The sequence below is a fragment of the Strongylocentrotus purpuratus genome, unplaced genomic scaffold, assembly GCF_000002235.5.
Source record: "Strongylocentrotus purpuratus isolate Spur 01 unplaced genomic scaffold, Spur_5.0 spur5_scaffold_6, whole genome shotgun sequence".
NCBI classification, from domain to species: Eukaryota; Metazoa; Echinodermata; class Echinoidea; order Camarodonta; family Strongylocentrotidae; genus Strongylocentrotus; species Strongylocentrotus purpuratus.
The window spans coordinates 48,537,471-48,558,356 of NW_022145612.1; the positions used below are offsets into that span (position 1 = coordinate 48,537,471).

Sequence of the window (20,886 nt, forward strand, 5' to 3'; positions counted from 1 at the left end):
CAACCCCCGAAAAAGGTAAAAATCACGTGTTTACACATTTTTCCCAGGGGGGGGGGGGGGGCTGGATCCGCCACTGGGCTACCGTACCAGTCAAAGTGAAGACATCGAAGGAAGGGGCAACAAAGGAGAAAGCAAAGATAGGAAGAAAGAAATTAAAAACATTAAAAACATTTTTAAAAGGCATATTAATGATTTGTTCCGTAACATTCTTGAACTGCTGTAAAAAAAAAGATTGTATAACCTTGCTCAGCCCGTGAAAGACTGGCTATTGGTTAAAATAATTTGGTACTGGCATAAATGTTACCTAAGGCTAATCGCAAAAATAATTGTTTGGGTTGACCATTACACAAAGCTTCCCTCAGAAATTAATTCACAGCCAAAAGAAAGATTTATCATTTGTTTCTTTTCTCTATAATTATAATGGTACGTGGCGCTGTGCCAGAATCTGCGGCTGGGTGATTCGATAATCCTCGATAATGATCTCTGGTAGGGGCGATATTTTGCGTGAATTCGACTCGGGTCGAATTCGTTTCTTGCACTTTGAAAATTAGTCTAGATTCAAGCCCTAAAAAGCACGGTCATGATAATTTTCGTTATGCAGCTCTGCCCTCAGCTCAGGGCAAAAGGGCCTGCATATTTTCTTTATTCTTCAAAGCTTTTTTAATGTTTTTTTTTCTCAAAGTAGGGCAACCGTTTCGGCCCCCTCATTCTATGTTTCTCTCTGAGTTCTGGGACAAAAATGTTTTTAAAAAAAATCAGAGGCTACTTTTCAAGCTTGGCTTGCATGAAAATATTTGTTTTGCATTGAACTATACATGGGTGTCGATCTGTAATTGATACCTATTGTTCAGGGGGGGGGGATGATCTATTCATTCATCCCCCTGAACAATAGGTATTACGTAAGGATCGACACCCATGGAACTATATGACAATTTTGGGGCTCTTTTATGACTTTCGGGGTTAATTCGCCCCGAACCCCCGTGTATTATTTCCCTGCCTCTCTCACTCTTTCTCCCTCTCTCTCTCTCTCTCTCTCTCTCATTCTATTGGCGCGCGTTTTCGTGTAAGCGGATGATGTACAGGCCACAGACCCCCCCCCCCCCCCCCCACCCTTGGTACTGGCGTATTGATGGGGCGGGGGGGCAGTTGACCCCAAAATAAAATTCAGAAGTGGTTTATTTTTAATTCGATATCAGTGATATACATAATGTTGCTGAAATGACATTCTCTCACTTTTGCCCATTATGCAAGAGGCGGCACTCCCGGTGGGGGGGGGGGGGGGGCACTGTGCCCCCACTTTTTCAGGTAATCCCCAAAAGCCCATTTTTACATAGATCAAGTGCCCCTTTTCTCTTCTAATAACTGTCCTTTTACTCTCTTTTATTTTTCACCTCTGATATTTTTGCCCTTTTAATTTTGACTCGTGCCCCTTTCCTTTTTAATTAGTGTACTTTTCCTTCCCTTTCTCTTAAATGCCCCTTTTCACCTCTGATAAGTGCCTCTTTTATTTTTATATGAACCCATCCCCCTTATCAAAATAATATCTGATAAATGCCCCTATTAAAATCTTATAGATAGGTGCCCTCTTCCTTCAACAAATTCTCCATTTCCATTCTCACAAGGGCCTGTTGAGTGTTCCTATTTAGGTGCAAGAAGTGCAACTTTTTCACCTCTGATAATTGCCCTTTTACTTTGACACGAGCACCTTTTTTTTCTAATAACTTTCCCTTTTGATAAGTGCCTACTTTTCCTTCCTCCTTAACATGCACCCCTAATTCAAGGTTATTTAGAGCCCCCTTTCCTATTATTTTCCCTGGAGCTCGCTCGCTACGCTCGCTCCCATTTATAGATGTTATAAGTATGTTATTTATAAAAGAACTTTTCACACTTTCTCCAATTAGATTGTGCTTAATACTCATCAGGATTTTTTTCCTTCCTTCTTTATAAGATATATATATATATATTTGTGTTCTATACTCTGTAGCTTATTTTTTTCTTCCATCCCTTGTATAAACATTACATTCTTTATATTCACCTTGCCATATCGTTAATGTACTAGTTTTGTTGACTATAGGGCCCTGCTCACAAGCTTAGCTTGTATACAGGAGTCCTAAAACCATTCAATTAATAATGTAATCAAGTTAATATATGTTGATTAATCAATGTACTATCACCAGTCTCTTTTTCATGTAAAGATTATATCATGTTTTGTGTGGTTTTGAATAAATGAACTTGAACTTGAACTTGAAAATGCAATTTTTTTTGCACTGGGGCCTCACAAATCTTCACATTTTTGCTCGCTCGCTCGAAAATTCAGACCATTACACCCAACTGCACAGTGTAATGTTGCTTAATTCAGCAGTATCTTGTTCCACGTAAAGAAATAAACAAATTATCGATATCATCCCTGGTAGTGCGATCGCAATCATGACGATGTAGGAATACCAATGTATGTTTTTTTTTAAAGTTACCCTTTTTAGGTGCCCCTTTTTTGTTGTTGCCAGGCGCGGATCCAGGGGGGCCGAGCGGGCCTTGGCCCCCCCCCCCCCCCCGGCAAAAAAAAAAAAAAAAAAAAGAGAGAAGAAAGGAAAAGAAGGGAAAGGGAAAGAGGAGAGAAAGGGAAAGAAAGAAGAGGAAGAAGAAAAGAAAAAGGAGAAGAAGGAGATCGGGGGGGGGGGGGCGAAAGGGCCTTGCCTCCCAGGCTGTAGAGAGGGGGGGGGGGGGGCTTGGGGGAAATCAAATTCAAACGTGTTTTATTTCTAATTCCATAATTGTGGATTACAAATAATGCTGAAATGACATAATTTCCGAGATTTTTCCTCACTTTTTAGTAAATTATACTTTTTATGCGTTTGTTGGAAAATGACAAAATGACAAATGATAAATTTACAGCCAGGCAAGAAATGTGATTCTTGAGATTCCTACATGTCAGGGCCCGAGGAACGGCGGGAATCGGGAGCCTCGAGCCCCCCCCCACACTTTAACAAAAAAAGTATATTAAAGAGAAATAAAAAAAAGAAAAAGAGCAAGAAAGAAAGAATAGTTAACTGCCAGTGTTAACAAATACAGAGGCATCAAAATATGATCATCTGACCGTGATTAAATGCCTAAAACGGTAACCCCTAAGCTTCCGGGGGATCTACCCCCTGGATTCCACCTAGGGCCCTAAGGTGGCCCTTCGATGCTCATCTGACGGTTATTTAATGCCTAAAACCCCTGATTGTGGGGGGCTCCGCCCCCTGGATCCCACGCCAAATAGTGTCCTGCCAGTGACACAAAATAATAAGGATCATAACAAAATGCTCATCTGACCGTAAATAAACGCCTAAAACCCCTGAGCTTCGGGGCTCTGCCCCCAGGATTCCACCTTGGGCCCTAAGACGGGCCCTTCGATGCTCAGTTGACGGTAATTTAATGCCTAAAACCCCTGATTTTGGGGGGCTTTGTCCCCTTGACCCCAAGCCTAAGTGTCCTGCCAGTGTGACAAAATAATAAGGATTATAAAAAATGCTCATCTGACCGTAATTAAACGCCTAAAAACCCCGAGCTTCCGGGGGCTCCACCGCCTCGACCCCACCAGGGGCCCTAAGGCGGGCTCCTGAATGCTTGTCTGACCGTAATTTATTGCCTTAAACGTCTGAGCTTCCAGGGTCGGACAAGGTATCAAAATGTGTTAATCTGACCGCAGGCGCGTATAGCCAGGGGGGGGGGGGGCGGTGGGGCGGTGGGGGCGGTGGGGGCGGTACCCAAACAATAACCGCCCCCCCTAAAAAAGAAGAGGAGAGAAAAGAAAGAGGACGTAGAAAGAAAAAGGAGCAGACAAAGAACATCTTTAAAATTCAGACAAAGATTAGTGTAGAGAACGGTACAACGCATCGTCTTCTTTCTCTAATAATTTAATGAAACGTAAAAGCCCCCGCGCTTCGCGCGGGAGGGGGGAAACTGAACTCGGACGAGGATTAAGCATCGAGAACGGTACAACGAATCGTCTTGTTTCTCTAAAGATTTAAAGAAATGTAAAAGCTTCCGCGCTTCGCGCAGGAGGGGGGGGGGGTGGGACTGAATTTAGACAAGAATTAAGAGTCGAGAACGGTACAACGAATTGTCTTCTTTCTCTAATGATTTAATGAATCGTAAAAGCTTCCGCGCTACGCGCAGGAGGGGGGGTAACTGAATTCAGACGAGGATTATTTTCGAGAACGGTACAACGAATCGTCTTCTTTCTCTAATAATTTAATGAATCGTAAAAGCTTCCGCGCTACGCGCGGGAGGGGGGGGGGGGGTAACTGAATTCAGACGAGGATTATTTTCGAGAACGGTACAACGAATCGTCTTCTTTCTCTAATAATTTAATGAAACGTCAAAGCTTCCGCGCTTCGCGCAGGAGGGGTTGGGGGTTGGGACTACATTTAGACAAGAATTAAGAGTCGAGAACGGTACAACGAATCGTCTTCTTTCACTAATGATTTAATGAATCGTAAAAGATTTCGCGCTTCGCGCGGGAGGGGGAAAACTGAATTCAGACGAGGATTAAGAGTCGAGAAATGTACAACGAATCGTCTTGTTTCTCTAATGATTTAAAGAAACGTAAAAGCTTCCGCGCTTCGCGCGGGAGGGGGTAACCTGTATTCAGACGAGGATTAAGAGTCGAGAACTGTACAACGAATCGTCTTCTTTCTCTAATGATTTAATGAATCGTAAAAGCTTCCGCGCTTCGCGCAGGAGGGGCCGGGGGGCCGGGGGGGGGGGGGGCGGTGAAAATGAATTCAGATGAGGATTATTTTCGAGAACGGTACAACGAATAGTCTTCTTTCTCTAATGATTTAATGAATCGTAAAAGCTTCCGCGCTTCGCGCGGGAGGGGGACAACTGAATTCAGACGAGGATTAAGAGTCGAGAAATGTACAACGAATCGTCTTGTTTCTCTAATGATTTAATGAATCGTAAAACCTTCCGCGCTTCGCGCGGGAGGGGGAAAAACTGAATTCAGACGAGGATTAAGAGTCGAGAAATGTACAACGAATCGTCTTGTTTCTCTAATGATTTAATGAAACGTAAAAGCTTCCGCGCTTCGCGCGGGAGAGGGGAACCTGTATTCAGTCGAGGATTAAGAGTCGAGAACTGTACAACGAATCGTCTTGTTTCTCTAATTATTTAATGAAACGTAAAAGTTTCCGCGCTTCGCGCGGGAGGGGTGAACCTGAATTCAGAAGAGGATTATTTACGAGAACGGTACTATGAATCGTCTTCTTTCTCTAATAATTTAATGAAACGTCAAAGCTATCGCGTTTCGAGGAGGAGGGAGGGGGAAACTCGCCCCTCCCTGCACCCACCCCCCCCCCGCATTACGTCACTGCTGGTCACCATTACGTTCCAATTTTTGGCTCGCATAATTTCAAATTTGGGCCCCCCCCCCCCCCCCCCCCCCCCCCCCCCCCCCCCCCCCCCCCCCCCCCCCCCCCCCCCCCCCCCCCCCCCCCCCCACCCCCCCCCCCCCCCCCCCCCCCCCCCTAAGAAATCCTGGATCCGCGCCTGGTTGTTGCCCTCCCTATTTTTGGAAGACGCTCCACCGCCCTTGTATTATGCTACTTGGTGGTGATACGGATTTTTTTTCTGACCCCCTAAACGTTTTTTGCTCATTAAGCCACTGACCCTGGGTAAAGGGGCCGGATAAAGGGCTATTTTGGGAATAAAGATTTCTTCACGGAAGAAAAGAAGGTCTGAATATGCAGTCTATGCTAAATATAACTGAGCATGCGCAGAAATCATACATTCCCGATTTTATTTTCTTCAGCATAACAACCGTGAAACCAAGGAAGCGAACAATATTGTATTTATGAAAATCTGCATTTGAAAACCGACGACAGATGATGGAATAAATAATATGCATGCATGCATAAGTTGTCTTCTGTAGCATCATTATGAATCGAGGGTAAGTGTAATACAATGAGCAAATTAGTAGGTGAATCATCGACTGCGACTGTCGATGTCGCTGTCGTCGCAGCTAGCGCTAGCTGTGACATGCATGGCATCGCACTGCCACTGCATGCCGCTGCCAAGACCGTGGGGCAGCGCTCCATTACCACTGCACCTGCACCGCACTTGCCGGTTAAGAATGACATGAATTATGAATGAGCAGGGAATAATTTTCCTCAAATATTTTGATTAGCAATTTCAGCTGATGGATAAATATTTCAAATGAAATTCTGTACATTTCTATGGAAGAAAACTGCTACACAAACAATATTTTGTATAGCAGTCATGCAAAAATGCATAGCAAATTGCGATGCGATACCAGGAAAATTATTCCCTGATGAGAATCAAGTAGTCAAAAGTCTAGATCTAGACTACCGGGTATATTGCACAGAGATAAATTGGCCAATAATAAATGAGATGCATGGACATGAATAAATGCAGTGACTTAAGCTTACTAAAAAGACCCGAAGTAGACACTAGAATAAACTAGAATTTAGAAATGACGTTGAAAGTCCAATGCCAATGGCAATGCAATGGAATTGAAAATGATGACGGGTGAAGAAAGAGGCTCTCGTGCATGATGCAATGATGATGCAGACTCGGACAAAGTCCAATGCCAATGGCAATGCAATGGAATTGAAAATGATGACGGGTGAAGAAAAGGACTCTCGTGCATGCACGATGCAATGATGATGCAGACTCGGACAGAGGCTGGAAGGCGGAGAGGCGACTTCATTGTTCGTGGCTGAAGAGCCTTGAAGAACGCGATGTTGACGCGGATGCTCGCGAAGTTGATGATGCTCAGTCGGAGTGTCGCACGGGTGCAAAGAAGAAAAAAAAAATTATATTTCATAATTAAAACTCAGCAAAATCAAGAAGTTGAAGTTGAGCCCAAAATGTCTGCTTTAAAAGCAGGAAGAAAGGGGAATTTAATGTTTTTTACCATTTTATACAACTCCAAACCTGAACTCTACACAACAATAAGCTTACGATGTGCTACCAATTTTTACATTGCAGATCTTTTTTTTTTCTTTTTTTATTATCACTTAATTGTGACATTTTCTGTATTTATTGCACCAAAAATAACTACAGTAACCTCCAGTGTTTTATTTGTACCCAAGAATTTGTTCACATTGATATGAAATTAGGATTGATATATTTTAGAATAAAAAGGTGTTGAAAATGCCACATCTGGGCCTGCCCTTGATAAAGGCCTAAAATCCACCAGCTTCAGGGGGCTCTGCCCTCTGCACCCCCACTGGGGCTTCACCCCTGGACCCCTCCTGCTGTCGGCTCATTTCGCTACGCCCCCTCACAGCACAGTCAAACTTACAGGTTGGATCTTCAACTACAAATTCTTTTTGATTTGGCACTTCTAATAAGTAATAAACTAGTTGAGAAGACCTGGGGGTGTTTCATAAAGCTGTTTGTAAAGTTACGCATGACTTTACGAACGACTTGTAGACCTATTTGAAAAGCCAAATGGGATGCTCAAACATTATTGATTATTATTTATTAAGTTGAACTGTGCAGATGTAGATTAACATTCTTATTATTATAACAACCATTTTTAATGCAAAGTATATTTTTTGCCATAATTTAATTGAGGTTATTGGAAATATCAGAAAAAACTTTGGGCATCCTATCTGGCACTTCATATACAAGTCGTTCGTAAAGTCATGCGTAACTTTACGAACTCTTTATGAACACCCCCTGGTCTAGAGCATTCATACATGTAGGGCTTTAACCTTTACACTCCAGCAAAGCATAGAGTCGATGCTAATGTGTTCGACCTCTAGCGCTGTACTACATGCTGAGAGGCAACAATTACACACAATACACACACTAAAAACAATTGCACACTAATGCACACAATGAATATGATGTGGCTGATCAGCAAGTTTGACAGTAGACTCACTATTTGAATTTTCAAAATATTCTTTCTAACATCGGTAAGTTGAAAAGATTGTAATTTTCTGCTATTTAAGTGTTATCAATTGTCACTAAAGTACCGATTTTGAGTGAGCTCAGTTGAGTTTTGTACAGTGGTGTTTGAAATGTTGAGAATCAATAGAACAGTTATTAATACAGAGCCAGAATAGTAATGCAGCTATGTGTGACCTTTATAGGGTTTTTTGTAGTCTGGGTATAACTTCATACACCACATTAGATTTCAAGGAGTTGTGGTCGATTAAGTTTGTGCAAATAACAAGTAAGAATTAATGGTGCCGAGTTAATCCAACTATTTAAAGTTCACACATACCATGCCAGTTGATAGATTTAGACAAAGTTTTTTGGTATTCTAACGGTAAGTGAAATTATTTAACCACCAGAGCCAGACAGATCTCATTCAATAGTTTAATGCTGTTTTTCTTTATATTCATAGCCTATATATTCCAATTTTATTACAGGGAGGGCTTGAGAATAGCTGCCAAAGCCAAGTCCGGAAACTCGATTGGTCATATGTTTAAAGGTATGAGTATGTTGTCATTTTGATTATAACTTATTAGTTTATTTTTAGTTGAGATGACCATTTAATTGGCTAGGAAGAAGTAGTTAATATGGAGTAGCTACAATGTAACATCGTGACCATGACCATAATACATGTACATGTATAGTAAATATTTCTTCTTTAAGAGAATGAATTTCAAATCGCATATGTTTACAAAAACCATTCCATAAACATTCTATGATAAAAGTATTCTCACATAAATCTTTGACTGCTCTACTACATATTAAAGAGTTGCATGATGAATTATGTTTCGCAGAATTCCTGTGAGAACGATCCCACATGCTATCCTCTTTGCTTTATCCTTTTGTTTTTCACTATAATGTTTTTTACTGTTATTATTCACAGATACAAAGGCAAAACCAAAGAAGGTAAGCAAGAATTACTTCCCCACCCTTATTTTTTTGTTTGAGAGGGGGGGGGGGGGGGGGGGGATCGGCGGGGTTTGGAGTTTGAAGAGTACAATAAATATGTGTTACCAAGGATGGGGTGGCGTGGAGTGCATGGAGTTCAGAGAATAGAAATAAAAGTGTTAACATTTAATGAATCTACCAGCATCATCCACTAGAGTTCTACACATATTTTGTTAGCATATTTAATATGAAAGCTCTTTCCATATACAATTGATATTATATTTTCTTTAATACTTGTAATAATTTCTCTAATATCTTTATTATTGTGCAGACACAGTGATAAGAGAGATAGATTTATTGTTAATTATCACATTTAAAACATAACCATCCAATTTTAATAGCTAAGTGCTTCATTTCCCTTCTCTTGTTTTGCAGTTTAGTTACAAATCCAAGACTCAATCCTTCCCTGTTCGGAGGAATGTCAATGGAACCATTGATGAAGGAAATCAGCAACTTAGCAAAACAGCTGGCAGTAGACCAAGTGAACAACAGAAATCAACTAACAAACAAACTGTGAACAAACACGTTTTGAATCAGAAGAATTCTACCAAAGCCCCAGATCAAAAAGAGAAAGTGAAAAGTCATTTCATTGATAAAAACAAGAAGGCTCTCACTAAGAGAGAGAAGATTTTGAAACAAGCGGACACTGTGACTCTCACTCAGGATCAGCTTAATGCCATTCTCAAAACTATCGGCAACGCCGGTGAGTCAGCTGGAGCTCCGAGCTTCTCCATTGGTGAGTCTCTCTCTTCATTATATATGGAAGTACCATGAGGGTCTTGAAAATATACTCTGTGCCAAATAACGATGTTTGGATTGTATACCATATTTAATGGAAACATCCCAGTGCCTTTAACAATGCCATAGGAATGATTTGAGTTGAAATAAACAAACCAAAATAAAAATGAACTGTCCCTTTGATATATATCTGCTTGACCTTTGATATGTGACATTTGTCCTCTCAAAAAGGAGTTGAAATGCTCTTTTTAAAAAGGTGAATTTGGCACATCGATTTTGATGTGCTTGACATATTTATGATTGCATTTCTATTAAAAAATGTTATTGATTAATACATGTACACATATTGCGTGTGTCTAACAGAGCTCAAATGTATTCAACTTCTGCTATGACTAGCTGTAAATCATTCTGATCCTACTACTGATTACAGTGTATGTCTCTTAATGCATTAGATGCTGGTGAACTAAAGGTGAATCTGAGCAGCATCAACCAGGAAAATGAGAATAAAGAAAGCGAAAAGGCGAGGGAAAGAGATGGTGATGAAAACACTTCTGCCGTGATCACCAATGCCAACAATAATCAAGACGGTAATAATAATGATCAGACAGCTAGCAATGATGCACCTAAGGAGACGAGGACCCAGGAGTCAACTAGGACAGCAGCCGTTGTCCAGAAGCAGTCTCCTAGATTGGGTCAGGCAGATATCCTCAATACCATAGGCATGAGTGAGCAGAATGACAGGTCTTTGGTGGAGAGGAAAAAACAACAATGGAAGCAGGAGCTTGGTAAGTGTTTGTAGCTAGGCAGTCCAAGCCATATATCTCTCTATACTTTGAGAGCATACTTTGAGAGCATACTTTGAGGGACACACACACTAGAAAATGAAATTCTGTAAAGTTGCATGCTGCACTGACAGTCATGCATATTAATCGGCCAATATGGTTGAATTCTTTGGGGAAGTCACTTAACATCATCACTATATGGCTATTTTTTTAAAGACAGTCATTGATTTTCTAAAAGAGGAGAGAAGTACTGGAACAAAAATGAACTGTTTTTTAGCAAAGCCCTTATCATGTTGATGTAATTGAAATGGATGAACTAAATATTGAAAATTGGCGTTACTTACGATACATGAGGAATCATTTTTTGAAACTAATATAAATGATTACAAACATCCTGCTTTATTGACCTCAGATGCTCAGCTCGCAGCGAAACAAGCCGCTCAGGAGAAAGAAGGCAGGGGCCGGAGGGGGCGTAGCCAGATAGCGGTGAACTCTGATGGATGGAATCCATGGGGACAGCCCGGTGGTGGAGCCCCAATGAGGAGTAGTGTGGATGCTTCATCTCCTAGAGACAATCAAGTACCACAGGTAGTAAAGTTTATTGTATGTCTTATGTAAAATGCTGTTTCTTGTGCAGTTATGCAATATAATGTATGTAGTTGTAAGTATCTTCTCAATATCAGTATAACAGAAATAACCATCTGATCTTTGCAGTGAAATTACATTATGACTCATAGTTGTTTCATTGTGCATGAACATGAAAACATAACTCCAATTAAGAGATTTCTCCCTCTCAGAAGAAAAAAAAATGGACAAGCGAGACTATTTTTACTTTGTTAATGCGATGGGGATGTTTTCTATTAGGCCTAAAATAAAAACTTGTTGTATTGTCCTTTGGGTGCCAAAACATGGGTCGGTCGGTCAGAAAAGTTTTTATTTTTTAAAACTTTTTTTTGTCGCCCTCTTTTGGCTGATATTTCTCAGTTTTTAATGCTCTAATACATGTGTTTCAGTGTCATCATTCTATTCATATCTTTTTCACCTCATAATTAACCATGGTTCTGCACGAGTGAGAATTTTGGAATAATTTGATTTTATGCATTTATATCCTATTTAAACGACTAAAATACATATTTTTTTATTCATTAATCTAAAAAAAATCTAAAAAACGGTTGGAAAAAAAAAAACTTTTTTAAAATGCCGAACATAGATTTTCTGATTTTTTGGTCGGTCGCAAAGGGCAATACAACAAGTTTTTATTTTAGGCCTTACTGTGATCAACTAATCACAGATGCAATGTCACTTATTTTGACAGTTAGAAAATAACAAAAGACAGGATGCCATTGATTGCCTAACTTTAATTCTGCTTTTCTCTTATTTGGTAAAGGTCAGTACGAGTGATCCAAGTCCAGGTCGAAGCAGCAGAGGTCAAGGGTCAAATGACATGATGAGCCAGTCAATTTCTGGTCTTAGTCACAGGGAGAAGCAGAGGAATGTACCAGCAGCAATGAGAAGCTCTTTTGCCATTGGGGTGTGTTGTATATCGGTCACTCTGTATAGCTATGACACATTAAGTAGCTCTCCTTTGTCTATGATCTTATAACAACCCTGTTTAACCTTTTATAAAAATGGGTTTAAGAATGCAGGCAATGTAATTGGTCAAATGACACCATGTGACCCTCCATCATTCTTTCCTACCATGCCTACCATACAAGAAAGGTTCCCATCTAAATGTGATAACCCATGGCTTAAAGTGATCAAGTTATTTGTAAAATAAGAGACACCAATGGTCTATTTAAAACCCTTGGCTCCAAACAGAGGATATCATGGATTTTCTGCCTGTTCATTGTATATTGCTTTAGAAAATATTGTGGCAGATAAAATCACTGTCTACAGTATCAGATTAGCTGAGAATACCATATTTCAGTGGACTAATTAATTAATTTTATCCCATCCTCAATTCCAACTTTCTGTACAATCTAGTATATAATGTAATTACATATGGTGATAATTAGACCAGTACATTTTAAGATACTGGGGTGCTTGTATACAGGCATTTCTTTATAAACATTGAAAACAATAGCATAGATCATTATGTTGATTACTGAGTTTGAATTAAATTAACTAACATAAAAAATGTATGTATGTGTATGCATTAAAATGCACATACTCAAGCCAACTTCTTACACTTTTGTTTCTCCTTTGCACAGGGAATGCATAATGGACACGATGATGATTTTAAAAGGAAAGAGAAACAACTGTGGCTTGAAGACTTGGGTAAATATTCTTTTTCAGCAATTATGACAATGCACTATTTCACTGTTCAATTTTGTGGATTTTTTTAATTGTTTTTTTAACGGTTAATTTATATATCTGCAGAAATTTAGAAATCAATTTTAAGTAAGGATCGAGTGGGCCATGATGATAATCAAATATGATAATGCACAAAAGTGAGTAAACCCTCCTGTTACAAAAGTGTCAGCATTTCAATGGAATTTTTCACCTTTTTTTTTCTACGGGAAAAAATTATTTGTGCCTGCATTTTTACTACAAAATGTCTAACCTATTTATAAAATTTCTACTGTACTTAAATACATTCCCACTTGTGGGAGGTTCTGTTTTTCCTAGTTTGATATTGATATTGCATTAAATGATAAATCTTTATCACTTGTCTGCTCAATATTCCTTGGCTAAACAGAGAGGCAGAAGAGAGAGGCTAAAGAGAAGAAAGAGCAGGAAAAGGCCAGCGACCGTGCCGCAGAATCGGCCGTCATGCAGCACTGGGCAGAACCTGTTGAACATCCTCAGCCCAAGATGATATCTCGAATGGATAACAAGGTCAGCCAGGTAAGCATGTGTGTTTCATTGGGCTTCTGCAACCTGTTGACTACCGACTACTGTCATTCCCATAAGTTAAGTACAGGAATGACCTTGTTATCGTGGGCAACGGATTAAACGCAGGACTGCACTATTTGTATCTACTTGCGCCCTCTATATTTCCGACAATGCCTAAGCGGTACCTGTTGGTCCCCCATGATCCCTTTTTCTTAAGTGATGAAAGCAAGTCCTTGGTTTCTCTCTCTCTCTCTCTCTCAATAAAGGGCCTTCTCCTGATGTCAGGCCTTGTCAATGCTTTGTTTCAGGCTGATCATGCTAATCACAAAACTGATCACAAAACATGTTTTCTTTGATTTCTTTCATTCAAGGTACAAGATGACTCTCGTGTTATGAGTAGGATGGCAGCTGAGAGGAAAGAACAGACTAGGGAAACGGAGCAACCAAAAAGTGCGCCACTTAACCGCTCCCGTTCTCCCCACACCAACGATGATGCTTCTCCCAGGTCAGTTCCTTTAACCTTGATTTTTATATCACTATACTTCTGACACTACTAGTTGACATCCAGTTGATCTGTAGGTCAGTAATAAATTAACAGTTATGTTGAGCTTGTATTATATGACAGTATCATGAATAAGATTACTCTAGTATAAGTTTTCTCTCTCTTGCTCCAAAAACCCATCAGATCGCACTTGAGGCCTGCCAATGCTCTGATTGATCCAGCTGAAATGGAGAGAAGAGATATCCAGAAAAAGAAGAAATTGGAACATATGGTAAGTAAATTTTGTATGAATCTTTGTAGATTACTTCTTAATAACTTTGAATCTCACTTTTTCATTAAAAAAAAATCATATACTAGTATGTAAGTAGTTGAAATGCTTGTAAATTTGTGGAAACTTTAGTGATGATCCATTCACCTAAATGTATTGGTTTATCTTTCACTATTCTATATTGGTGTATTGGGATTTAAAAAATATTCCACTAAAGCTTGAGTGCATTCCATACAAAGAATGCAAAGGATGTTGTAAATGTTGAAAGGCAGTTGTAAAGTAATACTAATTGCAATATAATATTTTCAAGGAAAGGCATAATTGATTCTTTGACAATTTTAGTTCTGTGAAAGGCTGCTGGTTACTTGTTAACCAATGACAAATACTGATTTATCTGTTTGACAAATGTTTGTATTGCTTGAGTATTTTTTTTCTTATCCATCTCCCTCAACTCACCACACATTCTTCCCTATCCAACAGGCGTTTGTGCAGGCCCAGGTGGAGGAGAAGCGGAGGAAAAAGCAAGAGGCATTGGCCCTTCGGCGGCAGGAGGAGGCCGAGGAGGAGAGAAAGTTGGCCGAGGAAAGGGACCATCTTGCCCGAGACTTCGAGCATGAGCAGGAGAAGCTGAGGAAGAAAGAAGAGGCCTGTGCGGCTAAGCAGAGAGCCTTAGAAGAGAGCATGCAGAATGCACACGATGCAGCCATGAGAGAGAAACACGCAGGGAGGATGCGGAAGCTAGAGAGGCAGGGCCATGATGTCAGCAACCTTAGGAAAAGCTGGGAAGGTATGTTTGGGGGGTACAACTATATTCATTTTTTTCAAACATTTAATAAATGTTTTATTGCCTTGAGTTCTTTAAAAGTTTATTGCCTTGAGTTCTTAAAACATTTATTGCCTTGAGTTCTTAAAACATTTATTGCCTTGAGTTCTTAAAACATTTATTGCCTTGAGTTCTTAAAACATTTATTGCCTTGAGTTCTTAAAACATTTATTGCCTTGAGTTCTTAAAACATTTGCTTGCTTTTTGTATTATGCAAAATCTGACATATAGGAATCATCTCCTTTGGTAATAAAGAACAGTAGATAGGTGGCATCAAACTTTTGAACATGGATGTCCTACTGAATACAAAATGCTCAGCTTTTGGATCATCAAGTGCAGCTATGTGAAGAACAACTTTGAACCTTTACAATCGATCCTTATATAAGTATTTGTGGTAAAAAAAAAATTCATCATTTTTGTGGCATGCACATTTATGTTGTTAACCGTCACAGTTAAGTATACATTGTTATCATCTTTATTTTTGATCTATATACAGCTAATTGTTTTGTTTTGTCTAAACAAAAATCAAAGGAAAACTGTATTTTCACCTTGTATCTCATTCAAATTCATGCTTTCTCTCAACTACCTCCAGACAAACGGCAAAGCCCAGAGGCTTCCCCCAGACTTCCTGCCCAGGCCATTGGATCTCACCCTCAGCCTGCTTTGAAACCAACTACCTCCATCAGTTTCTCACCAAGACAAGAGCAACACCCCTCTGCAGACCTTCAAGGGAATGCCCGTACTGTGGCAACTCACATCCAGGATGCGGCAACTTCCCCCATCAATGAGGTATCAACACAAACTGGTAAGCATAGTGAGATGGTGTTATTGTTATTATAACGCGGCCATAGCCCCACAAATGCCGCTGCAGTTTTGTTAGACGTGTGAATGAATGGCAACTTTGCATCTCTATGCACTTAGGTACTAGAGAGACAGAGAGAGAGAGAAGAGGAAAGACATGAAAATTATTGAATTTTCACAGCTTATCACTTACAATTATCAATATACCTTTTAATACACCTGGTTATTCAAAGGTGCTTGTTACAGATTCCACTTTTTATAATCTCCAAAATATCATTAACGAATGGTTACAAAGGCATTTTGATAAGATTCTTATTTATCAAATATAATCTTTAAAACTCTACATTTCTTCTTCCACATGGAAATAGATCTGGATGTAAACTATATATCACCAAGACTGATTGAAGCTATACGGATGGCCAGTGAAGGAGCCGAGTACAAGCCCAAAAGCAAGAAACGTACTGATCATGAAAAGAGCAGGCAGCTTGCGGAAGGAGGCAGAAAAAAGGAGAAAGGTTCGAAGGTGGTTTCCATCAAAGAAGAAACGTCTGACAATAAAGCCAGCAAGAGTAGGAAAAACAGTGATGCCTCAAAACCAAAATGGGGCCAAAGTGAACAAGCTAAAAAGGGAATGAAAAACTCTGAAAAGGACATGTCGATGAGTAAACGTAAGAGGGAAGAAAGACTGAAGAAGAGACAGGAGGAGTTACTTAGTTTACAGGAGAGGAGTGCTCCCAAGAGGGTGTCTCAACCAAAACAGACGCAAATGGAGAAAAAGATGGAGACTGAGAGCCAGGGGAGGAAATCTAGAGCAGATACAAAGTTATCACATCACACAGAAGAAAAAGAAAACAAACGTGAGAGAGCAGGTTCAAGACGAGAGGCTGCTGTGTTAGCGCAAGAAAGAGTGATGTCACAGCAGCAGAGCAGGAAGGAGTTCCGACCATCTTCCAGTGAGGATAGCTCCAGTACGCAAACACCAACTCTCAGGAACAATGACTTTGTGCCATTTATGAGAACTGAAGATGATGAATTACTTGAGGGTAGGCTATCTGTAAGCCCCGCCCCTGCTCCACCACGACAGGTCCCCAAGACGAATGATGCCTTGACAAGAGATGCAAGCAGAGCCTCCAGGAATTCTAGGCAATCTAATAGAGAAATGGTCAGTTTTAGAAGCCATTGGTAATGTTTTCTAACATATTTCTAAAAACATAAATTTAGATATTACCGCATGAGCAAGCATGAATTGGTCTGACTTGATATGTGCATGACTGTTGAAAATTGCTTCATTGATAAATTTTGCTCAGTGGTGTGCTTTGTGAATATACAATATAGAATTGTCACAACAAAGCAATTATTGGATATAGATACATTATTATAAATTCATGCAAGAAACTTTCAATATCTTAAAGTATTCATTCATCAGTATCTTTGGTCAATTTATGGATGTGTGTTGAGATAATGGAAGCAAACACATCAAGATTTAAAAGAGCTGTTCTCATGAGAAAAAAAAATGGATAGGGTGTAAGTGTCTGCAAATTTGAATACTTATCTGTGGTGATCTTTGCAGGATTTCATATTTGATTTTTTTGTAAACAGTTTTCTTTGGCATTTACCTCTTTTTTTGTGGTCATTTGGCTGTTATACAAGGGACTGGATCTGCATCATTCACTTCACAATTTCAAATGTAAAATCTGTAATATATGAATACCAGGTGTAATTATCATCTAGCGTTAACAAATATCTCTCTCCTATTTACAGGATCCATTGTTGAATCCTGACAGACTGAAAGACAAAGAACACAGACAAGAGGAGATTCTCCTACAGCTGTCAACGCTAAGACAGGTATGTAAGAATGGAAAGACCTGAATTTCTTGTGTACTGCTATGTAGCTTGAGCTTGGTATTGTGGAGAATAACAGAGACGAACAAGTGGTATACGATAGATAGTGTATTTCAGTATTCAACAAGTTACTGTTACAACTATGAATATATCCATTACTAGCTTATACCAGTGGGATGTTTGAATTGTGCCGCCCATGTTACACTTCTAAAAAGGCACTGAATAAGCATGATTTTTATGAACAGATATGCTAGTCTCAATTCTTTATTTGGAAGAGCTTGGCAATAATGTTAATACTTGACTTGTATTTTATGGAAAAGGACATGGTCATCTTCCTAATCAATACATACTTTCTAATCGTGTCCAATAAATCACAAATTCAGAAATAATATGTCTTCTTACAACCCTCCCAATAGTGAATGATTATTTCTGAATCACATTCAGAGGGTCAATACTGGGTATTGAGTGAACATTATCGTAATTTATTATTTGTGGTCAGTTGGTCAAATCATCTACTAATCATGTGCCTATACTTGTTGATTTTGTTTGATTTGTAGGGTCTTCTGATGAAGCAGAAAGAGTTGGAGATTGGTTTACCACCTTCATCACCTGTGTTCATATAAAGTGACTGGCTGCTTGGTTGAGTGATCCTACTACATGACTGCTGAAGAATGGCCGTTTGATGAATTATGGCCATGAAATTACACCTACTGATTATAATGATAATAATAATGAAAATGGTGGCTTCTTATATGGCGCACATGTCAGTCACTTTGTGACGCTCCTGGTGCTGCCCCGATTATTACCCTGGCTTTAGCAAAGTGGCCATGAAGGCGCTCTAGCATTTCAAGGAATTAATTCCTGCCAGGTACCCATTTACATCACCTGGGTCGAGTGTTGCAAATGTAGATCAATGTCTTGCCAAAGGACATTAGTGCCGCGGCTGGACTCCAACCGTGAACCTTGTGATCAACAATCCGTCGACCTTCTGACTCGAACAAGACACCTCTACACAAAAAGTACACAAAAAGTTATTAAAATTGTTATGACGAAAGCGGTTGATTCTAAAACTTAATTCAGTAAAATGTAATATTTGCGTGTTACACTGACTGAATTTCTTGAAAATGACTTTCTTGCCATCGAGGACATCTCTCGTAGGAAATTGTATGACATAAGTGTTTGTACAGTTAATTTTGTGTGTGGCGACACATGCTTTTGGGGCCAATTGCTCCTCATTCAGTTTCCAAAACTAACTGAATCTGTAACTGCAATTGTGGAGCCAAAACGATATCGTGTCTCCTAAACCTAACATATAACCAATGTCAGCCCTAACCCTATATTTTTGATGACGTAAAGGCCAGAGATAAGGTTGCCTGGGCATGTGTCAATCACCGTATTATCTGCTTCCATTTCACATAGAATGATATACTAACATTCCCTGCTGAAAGATTGTTGCTTGTAGGGATATATGTACTAGAGTTTTGTCAATTGTATATGAATTATACAGATATTGTGCAATATGTTAAAACTTGTCCTATTTCTACACATTTTTCTTCTTTGCATGAATAACAAGACTTCTTTTATTTTTACACTCAATCTACTGTATTTAATGATATAGAATAAAGTAGGGGCATATTTGTTGTTTAACTAAATTTATTTTAAAAATCCTTGAGATGTTCCTCTTTTTTTTTTGGAGGGGGGGGGGTGGGAGGGGGCATTTTTGGATAGTTTTACACATAATTTCTTATTTGTTTTCTCTCTTTAAATATTTTTAATATTCAGTGTGGTTCATCTGCAAGATATATAATGTTTTACTTTGATTATATTTGTCCATAGGTGGCATTCTGTTAACTATGCCAACTTGTGGTTGAGTAGAAGGTATACTAGTTGTCATGACAACTATGAATTAAGACAGTTTAAATTTTTGTGACAATTAACACCCATCTCACTTACATGAAGATAACATAGTTACAAAATACTACCAGGGGGTGTTTCAGAAAGCTGTTCGTAAAGTTACGCATGACTTTATGAACGACTTGTATATGAAGTGCCAGGTAGGATGCCCAAAGATTTTCCTGATGTTTTAACAAAGTGTGACTTTATTTTCAATAACCTCAAGTAAATTATGGCCAAAAATATACCTTGCATTAAAAATGTTTGTTATAATAATAACTTTAGTTGATGCTGTTAAAAATGATTGAGCATCCCATTTGGCTTTTCGTATACAAGTCATTCGTAAAGTCATGCGTAACTTTACGAACAGCTTTATGAAACACCGCCCAGGTGATATTGTTTTTCTTATATACTGCAACAAAGGATAAGTACATGTTCTTTATTCAAAAAACTATGAATTGTACTAACCACATGCAAATTCAATTTTCAATCTGCTTGTCCATAGCAAAGAGGTGTTTTTCTGTTTTGATGGGGGTGTCTTATATCTAGTGGTACTAGTGGGGTTTATTTTATTTATTAGTGATATACGTCATGATATATTGGTGCTATAAGATCCTCCCAGAGAAAAGTACAAAGAACTACCTTGCATAATTGTAAAATGTATTTAGTCTGAATATCATCACTGTGAAGATCAGGCCATTAAAAAAAACATTCATGTTTAGCGTCCCCGCCCGCTTCCTTTTCTTTTTTTTTAAAGAAAAAAAGGGGCTCCTCCTTCCTATTTTTCAAAAAGGCAAGTCGCTAAACATGTTTTTTTTTTTTTTTGCCTAATGTACACATCTATAAGTTAGTACAGTAAATATGTTCATAAATGTTGTTAATATCAAGATGGTTGTATTGTGTTTAAATTGTGTTGTCCAGAGAAGCATTTTTCGTAATTATATGGTACTTACACCTGTGTACTAAAACAAAAACTATATTCTATATGGCTTTATCCTGAAGCGAAAAACAGAATCAAGTATTGACATGAGTATATCACATTTTTTTGAAAGTTTGATTCTTGTGTTGTCTAAGCTTATATTTATTGCTTAATAGAACATTCATGTACAAATATTTTATATGCTATATATCTTTGATGTTTATGCTGTTGATTTTGTTGTGGATAATAAACTTTGAAATAATTGCTGTAAACAGATTTTCTTCCTGATTACTATTTACGTATGTAAGTGGAATTTTGTGTGTTAATAAAGTTTAATATATTCATGTAATTTGTCAAAAAGACTACATTTACAGAAACCAATACTGCAGTTCTTTAACAAAAGGGAACAAGTGATAAATGGAAAATATTTCACTTTTTACTTAGAGACAGAAGAATTTCTTATTGGTTGATGAATTCTTACTTAGGAAGAATGGATGAACTTTTTCATTTACATTGATTTTCCCATTGTTTTTATTTTAGGTAATTTCATACTGATGATGATATATTCTAGAGGTCATGTACATC

At 38.8% G+C, this 20,886-nt stretch overlaps 1 protein-coding gene across 1 annotated transcript; it reads left to right on the top strand.

The window, feature by feature from the left end:
• Window positions 1–5,763: 5,763 nt before the first annotated feature.
• On the top strand, window positions 5,764–19,873 carry LOC581879 (coiled-coil domain-containing protein 66). The gene is made up of 16 exons (XM_031000274.1): window positions 5,764–5,932; window positions 8,388–8,449; window positions 8,834–8,856; window positions 9,274–9,634; window positions 10,089–10,421; window positions 10,831–11,006; window positions 11,806–11,949; window positions 12,629–12,695; window positions 13,117–13,265; window positions 13,625–13,758; window positions 13,939–14,026; window positions 14,504–14,810; window positions 15,439–15,651; window positions 16,016–16,809; window positions 17,409–17,492; window positions 18,047–19,873. The coding sequence occupies exons 1-16, from the start codon at window positions 5,922–5,924 to the stop codon at window positions 18,110–18,112; spliced, it is 3,012 nt and encodes a 1,003-aa protein (XP_030856134.1). The 5' UTR covers window positions 5,764–5,921; the 3' UTR covers window positions 18,113–19,873.
• Window positions 19,874–20,886: the final 1,013 nt, after the last annotated feature.